Source organism: Daktulosphaira vitifoliae, unplaced genomic scaffold, assembly GCF_025091365.1.
Source record: "Daktulosphaira vitifoliae isolate Bord-2020 unplaced genomic scaffold, ASM2509136v1 Scaffold_139, whole genome shotgun sequence".
Classification (NCBI taxonomy): Eukaryota; Metazoa; Arthropoda; class Insecta; order Hemiptera; family Phylloxeridae; genus Daktulosphaira; species Daktulosphaira vitifoliae.
This window is the reverse complement of record NW_026099708.1, coordinates 21418-30029: the sequence shown is the minus strand read 5'-3', so window position 1 is coordinate 30029 and position 8612 is coordinate 21418. Positions and strand designations below refer to the sequence as shown.

The window sequence follows — 8612 nt, the reverse complement described above, 5'->3', positions numbered from 1 at the left end:
CTCGACAGAAAACACGTAAATCAATTTTGTTTTTCTACAAAACTAATAGAAAATTAAATTTCAAATAACTTTTACATGAAAATTATTTTTATAACTTTAACGGTGCATCGTATATACTTAAATTGCCGAAATATATGAATTTTACTGGTAAACATAATATGTATGAGTAGATATAGTATATACCTTTTAACACAATGTGCAATGTGCAATGTGAAAAGTGAAAGGTGCAATCGAGCGGCGGCGGCATATTAACCCAACGAAACCCAACTATGACGTGTATTGATTATAGAGGGTCTCCCTTCCTTGACTCAAGTATGTATTAAAACAGCAGACCAATTATTTACCTCTACATAGAAGGGGAGGCGATGATAAAACTCATCATAAGGTGATCATTATTNGAGGTGATGATGAAACTCATCATAAGGTGATCATTATTATGATATTAAAGTAAATAAATAAATATGTACAATATTATACTATTTCATAAGAATTGAGTTATTTTTTTAATTTTAGAGAAAATATTTATACGTTTGAAATAATATTTTATCAAATTCTTTTTTGATTATTCAGTCACACTACCGCGTTTGTTAATAGACATTAATGTGTAATCGTTTTTGTATAAAACATGTATACACATAATCTATTACATATATTTGTATACAAATATTTAGAAATCGAGAGTTTAAAATTAATTATTATGAAATTAAAGTGAAATTACTTAAGTGGTGAAGGAATGGGTTAGTATACGGGGATATGTGACCTATGATTTGCTGACCCCTCCTATGAAAATATGTGATTTTTCCGCATAAGTGAGCATGAAATCGTTGATAAAGTCACAGTGTCATCAAGAACCATCAGCTCTAAAAAGAAGACTCTACTCTATGAATAATATGGCTGCCGAACCTGTAAGAAAACAGCGCTACATTTATATCGCACCAACACCGCCAGCCGAGATGATTGACTCTAGCAGTTACACTATTGCGTTCAGCGACAGAAAATTTTTGCAAGTGGGCCTGAATCCAAAGGATGACTTCAATGTTACGGTATGCATTATTACTCCTTCACGATATATTAGTATGTCAGCGGACTATTTAAATATTATTTACGGCATGATGGACGAAATATCATTATTTCTACAATCACCTCCGGTAAAAGGAGAGAACATTGTGTTATACCAAATTGTTGATTTTAATATATCCAAAGTATTGTACCGTGATACCATGCATTTAGTATTAAAATCCAGAATAGTGGATGGATGTCAAGTGTTATTAAATAACGAAAACATTAATAGACTTATGGACTTACAGTGTACTATTAACAGTGCAATATCAAGAAAAATAAAAACACGTTTACTATTAAGCCATCAAATAGACCGCATTATACAATACGCCGACGGTAATGGTCGGGCCCTAAAATTCAACAATCAAACAATGATGAAATGGTTAATTTTATAAGAAGTTTGAACGACATGGAAATATGCGATACTATTCCTAAAGGTGACAGTAATTACATAAGCGAGCTGAAGAATTTAGCGTACAATGTAATAGTTGATCGATGGGTCAAGGCATGGTCCGAGGGCACGCTTCAAATTAATGTGAGTTTAATAAACATAGATTGTCATAACCTTTATTGTTATTAAATTTATAATTTGTTTTAGAAAAAAGAAGAAATGTATGACGAAAATGACGTTCCGGCATTTTTCGATACAACAGTGTTTACCCAAGAAAATAGTTATAGTCCATGGGCTTCACAATGGCCGAAACCCAATCACGTCAGAAAATTAACTTATATTAATAATTTATAAACAATAACTTTATATATTGTACTAGTTTCTTATAATAAACTTATAATCTAAAATAAAAAACAAAGTGTTGTTATTTGTATATAATATATTTATTTCATAATAATAATAATAATTACAAGGTTAATAATAAATGTTTACATAAACGTGTAAAAAATGTTAAAATATACGGACAGTTCCGTCAAAAGGTGTATATGTAAATACATTGTCTGAAATTACTAGAGCATATGCAGTTGTATTACCAGGGAACGCGGCTGATGCTTCAATTTCAATACGTAGGTCAAAAGACGAGACTGTAATTGTATCGTTCTGCTTTGACATGTCGATTACGGCAATAGGTATTAAATTAAGAAATTGTTTTTTATTTACTAAAGGCGAACACCAAGGTCTGTCATAATAACTCTTTTGAAAATTAACATAGTAGGAAAATAAAATACTAAATAGCTTACAGTCAAAATTACATCTTAAATCGATGTACGGGTAAACTTCTGAATTTAAATGAACTTTAAGATTTGTTAAATTACAGTGATCGAATTCAGACATTTATTTACTTTCACTATTTTTACGGTCTGTTTGAAACCCTACTATAACATAACGAGGTCTTTAAAAATTATTACATGTTTTAACGGTCCACGAAAACGATTTGTTTTGTGGTACAAACGGNTTTTGAAAATTATTACATGTTTTAACGGTCCACGAAAACGATTTGTTTTGTGGTACAAACGGATATTCACACAGTTCCCAATTTCTATGGGCGCAATGTATAGGCTTTTTACTATCTAAAACTCTAAGTAATTTTAATTGTTCCTTTTCGGTCACTTTGACGATTGGCATATTCCATACAACTTTTGTTAGTTTAATTGATACTGTAGACAGTTTTTCTTTTACTGTGGTACTCGTATCTAATAGCTTGACAACCTCATTATCATCAGAAGTTCCCGTGCTGCATTTAAGTTTTTCAGAGGACTCGTTCACATTGAATAATTTGATTACGTTTATGTCTGATGAACTCCTCGTACATATTAATGATTGTGTACAGTTTAAGAGTATTTTTTTATAATCTTCGGCAAACCCTAGTATATGCGATAGCGGTATAATCCCAGAAAAATATGTACAGTCGAAAAAGTCTTTATTGTCTTCAGTAGTAATGTCCCATGCCGCAGTGTGTAGTTCGTTAATATCAGCGGGGCTATATGAGCAATAGCCTTTCAAAGTAGATGTAATGCTCGGGTTGCGTATNCAAAGTAGATGTAATGCCCGGGTTGCGTACTTTTTGTATTTGAGTACCGTTTATTTCATAACGTATTTCAGAAAATAAATATGCGAGTCCGTTGTTAATAAATCTAGGACTGGACTTCATACCATTAGGTTTTTTCACTTCACCTTCCAAGTACAAATAACTAGCACTTGGTAAAGTGTAACTANGTACAAATAACTGGCACTTGGTAAAGTGTAACTGTCCATGTTGCGAATTTCAAATCGTATTTCATCATTTTTACCTAGCGCAGTGGAGCTATACGGCAAAAATGATTGTACCTGTTGACTAATTATTTTACACTGATCGACATAACTTTCCGTCACATCTAAACATAAATCGTCCATAATTTCAAAGAACGTTTAACAATTTTAAAAACGATAAATTACGTTTGCTAATAGACTTATTCGTTTTTTCTTTTAGCGGTGATTTTCTCGCGGATTTCTTTTTAGGTAAATATGATGTTGTCTCTGTTCTGGATGACTGTGAACTACGTATTGGCCGACGAACACTTGAATATATATTATTATTAAACTTAAGAGCCATGGTTCTATGTACGAATGTGAAGGCGGAGAGTTAAAGTTTCCCCTCTCAAATCAACTATTTTACCAGATTGAGACCGTAATGTAACTTCAGCGTTGTATACGGTGGTTGTGTTTAGCGGATAATAAACTAACGATTTAGGAACTTCTATAATTTTGTATCCTGCTGGGACAGAAGGAAAAAATGCATGGATCGCTTTGCTTGATTGCCCATTATCATATGAACCGGTCGCTATATTACACTCGACATATATAGTATTAACTTGTAAAATATCAACAATGTTTGTTGAAACATGACGTATATTCGGTGCATAAACTTGTTCATTAAAACCTAATAACCGCGCGATATTATCGGTTACCGTAAAATCAATAGCATTACTACACGTCAGAGCACTTTTCAATGTAACTTCGTCAGGTTCTAAAGAAAACGATTGAACGTATGGTTCCAACAATTTTTTTATTACGGTNGAACGTATGGTTCCAACAGTTTTTTTATTACGGCTTCTAACTGCGCCAATTCGTATGATCCCGTCGGTATTGTAATTTGTGTTGTTACACCCTCAGAGTCTTGAACTCCGATTTTATTACAGTCAGTTGTAATATTAGGTATTGAGTTATTAGTATACAAACTCAAAAGACAAATTTCGGCACCCTCTTCAAATTCCAAAGGTGGGTAAAAACTACAACTCAATTGTGACGAATTACCGCTCAACATTATTGTAGCCGATTTCATAATTTTCGACTTAGAAATGTTAGGCATAAATGACCGCAGTTTATCGATCTATCAGCCTGGTACCGTAAATAGTTGTAATTTACGGTACACCCGTTAAAATATTTCTGTAACTCTAGCGGTGGAGCCAAATCACCGTAACTATCGAAATAATGTACTGTATTGTTATTTTTTCTATAGCACGTCCAATGAGTACCTGGCTCGTTTTGTTTGCTTAAATTAATAACTGCACTCTCGTTTTTTAAAGGACGTACCGGCAATGTGTCTCTGCTAAAGACCCTTCTAAAATGAGGTATTTTCAATAAATTTGCATATTTTATAATTTGATAGTCATATAGAGCAGTCTTTGGCAGATTTGATATTAATTTTTTGTCTTGGGCGGTGATAAAAATAAACCGGCACCGTTCTTATAAGGTTTAAGGTATAAACCTTTGCCGAGTTTTACTGTAGATTTTTTATCGCTTGCTTCTCTCGCGTCCATGATTGAACGTATAATACTACCCGCCCCGCCGGTTAGAGATCCTAACGCTGATAAAGCGGCAAAAATAGGAATAAGAGGAAGCGCTCCACCGGATTTCGGCACTGGTATTACACGTGGCGTGGGGGAAATGCTACCACGACGAGTTTTTTTGCGTGCAGCGGTCAACGCAATTTTTATTAATTTTGTAATATCTTTGCCTGCTGTCTTTTTATGTTTCTTAATAGCCTTTTTTGCTTCAGAAACTATAGTTTTAAAACCACAACCCATTCCGATTTTACGTTTTGCTTTCATGGCGTTGGTAACTAGGTATGCTGCAGCCCGTTCTTTAAATCCAGAGTCCTTTGATTTAACAATGTCCCAAGCCCCGTGTTCTAATACTTCGTCTGCCTTATGTCTTTCTGCAGTCGAATGATGTTTATCGTAAAAAATGTCGTGAGATTTGCAGAGTTCGTCGAGTTTGTTTACCCCCACGTCGCCCCTTGCTAAACGTTCTTTTAACCGGGTGCCGGGACCACAGTAATTATAACCTTTGAGGTGTAATTCTATAGGTAATTTATTTAAGAGCGTATTGAATAGACCGACACCACTTTTAGACTTGTTGCGACCGTGACGAGACATCATTTGATCAGTTTACTGTCCTGATAAACTATTTATAGTGGAAAACATGAAGTTTATACAGCAAAGTGTTAAACTCCCCGTGATAAACGCAGATACTGAAAATAATGACAATAAACCTCCCCGACACGGCACTTTATTTCCAAACTCTATTAGAGCGATTATTGCGGGACCGTCGGGCTGTGGTAAAACTAATGTTTTATTTTCTTTACTAGTCGCTGAAAACGGTGTCAAATTCAAAAATATTTACATATATTCAAAAACTCTTGATCAGCCAAAATATCAAACGCTTAAGGATATTATAGAAAGTATACATGGAATGCAAATATTCATGTTTCATGAAAACGACACTGTAATTAGCCCTGAAGACGCATTGCCAAATTCAGTTTTTATATTCGACGACGTAATAACCGAATCTCAAGAAATTATAAGAACCTATTTTACTCGAGGCAGACATAATAACATTGACATATTTTATTTAACACAATCGTTTAGTTATGTAGGTAAACAATTGATACGGGATAACGCTAATATGCTTATTCTATTCAAACAAGACGAAACCAATATACGGCATATATATTTTAATAATTGTTCAGGGGACATGACACTTAACCAGTTTCGTGAATTTTGTCATTCATGTTGGAACGATAGTAAATTTAGTTTTGTAGTAATTAGTAAAGATCATCCGCGAAATGAAGGCAGGTATCGTAAATGTTTCGATACTGTCGCAATAATATAATGTCGTGTAATAACGGGACTTTGTCAGTAACCGATTAACAATGGCCGGAGAATCTAATAACGAAATATTGAGACAATTAGCCGAGGCCAAGCATAATATTAAATNATATTGAGACAATTAGCCGAGGCCAAGCAAAATATTAAACGAAAATTCCAATCATTGCAAAACGATGATGTTACTAATGAAGTTTACATGAAACGTACATTAAAACCCATTATTGAACCTTTAAACGAGTTAACAACACTTCAAAAAGAGAAAACATCGCATATTTCAAATTTTACTAATAAATTTGATAATAATAACGAGTATTTAAAATATGAACAAAACCATGATGGTAACAATTATAAAAACGATGAAAATAATTCTATAGTAACTGAGCTGCATAATCAAAGCTATAATGTTGAAGACACTAATTCTAGTGGATATTCTGAAAACCAAATATTTTCTATGATGGACTCGGTTGAGGCATGGTTAGTTTATCATGACGGGGACAAAGCGTATGCACCGAAAAAACACGGGGATATAATGAAATTTGGTGATAAAATTGTTCAGTTTAATTATAAAACAGCTCAGCTGATCATAGAAAATAATAAATATCAATTAACCCCCGGTCTAATACAGTTAATATTTTCAAAACGGCCTAACGCATACGGTAAAAATGACTTGGATGTCTATAGAGACATTCTAGTTCATACTTCTGCGCACTTAACAACGAATAAATTAAAAATTAAGAAAACAATTTCTACAAGTATAAAGAAGTTATAAGTAAATTGTTTGTCGAGAGCAGAGGTCTTGAGTTGTCATTGAATACATCGAATAACTATAAATATTGGAATAACGCAGACGAGCTCTGCAACCGTCTTAGATTACTATTGGCTTCGCGGGCAGCAGACAATAATGCACATGGTAATGAAATTATATCAATTTATGAAGAATTATACGAGGCGGGCATAATTAAAAAAATACCAAATGTTTAAAAGACAAATTGCGGAAGAACTACATAGACCTAGACGAATACATTACGATAGACGTAGTGTTGTACTTAAAAGCCGTGATGATTAATTTCAGATCGATTTAGCTGAATTTATACCATATCATAGACAGAATAAAGGCTATAAATATATTTTGTTTGCAATTGATTGTTTTACAAAATATTCATGGGCAGTACCCCTAAAATCAAAAAGAGGAGCTGATATAGTGAAAGCAATAGAACCTATACTTGCAAAACGTAATATCGTTCACGTACAGAGCGATTTGGGTAAAGAATTCTATAACTCAAAATTTTCAACTCTTATGAAAAAATACAACATAAATCATTACTCGACGTATAGCACATTAAAAGCGTCAATTTGTGAGCGATTAATTCGAACCATCAAGATCAAATTATATAGAGAGTTTACCNCAAGACCAAATTATATAGAGAGTTTACCGCTCAAGGATCACACAATTGGTTATCTATATTAAACAAAGTTATGCACGAGTACAACAACAGCGTGCATAGAACAATAAAGATGACTCCTACGTATTCCGATAAAAATCCTTCGGCAGTGGTTATACACAGTTCTGTACATAAAACGAAACAAAAAATTAAATTTCGTAGAAGTGATTATGTAAGGGTTNAATTTCGTAGAGGTGATTATGTAAGGGTTAGTTCTAACAAGGCCGTATTTGAAAAAGGCTATTTGAGTAATTGGTCTTTTGAAATATTTACTATAGCAAAGGTATGCAACACTATACCAGTCACATATCTTCTCGANGTATGCAACACTATACCAGTAACATATCTTCTCGAAGACTTTGAAAAAAATCCAATTAGAGGGTGTTTTTATGAACAAGAATTACAAAAAACCAAGTATCCACATAATTATCTGATTGAAAAAATTGTGCGACGTAAAGGAGATAAAGTATTGGTTCGTTGGATGGGTTTTCCTTCAAAACATGATTCATGGATGAATAAAAATGAACTTGAAAAATAAATAATTTTAATATTATTGTAAGATATTAATGTAAAAAAATGTATAATATGCACTATTTATTGTATTTTTTACTCCATATAATAAAGTATTAATATATATTTAAATATGGATATTTATTTAACCTTAAGGTGACATATCCCCTCTACCTAACTTTAATTAAACTGTGTGTAATTACTTTTTAAAATACAAAAAAAAATCATCCGAGCAGAATAAAATCAGCAAAACTAATAAAATATTTTTAGTTCACTCGTAAACGTTAACAGTAATGGATGTTTTTGGTTCATCATTAGAAAGTAAAAGAATAAAAAAAATATGCATACTAGAGTCTAAATTGGCTGAATTAGAAACAGATATTATAAAAATTACTGAAACGCTTAGTAATTATAAGAAAATAATTGAACAAATAAATGTACAAATACACGGAGTAGAAGTTAAAATTGAAAATTTAAATACTAATTTTAACGCAACAGATT

General features: G+C 32.8%; 1 protein-coding gene across 1 annotated transcript; it reads right to left on the bottom strand.

The window, feature by feature from the left end:
• Window positions 1-4689: 4689 nt before the first annotated feature.
• Window positions 4690-6209, bottom strand: LOC126909136 (uncharacterized). The gene has a single exon (XM_050691554.1). The coding sequence runs from the start codon at window positions 5428-5430 to the stop codon at window positions 4690-4692; it is 741 nt and encodes a 246-aa protein (XP_050547511.1). The 5' UTR covers window positions 5431-6209.
• Between the last annotated feature and the right edge of the window lie 2403 nt (window positions 6210-8612).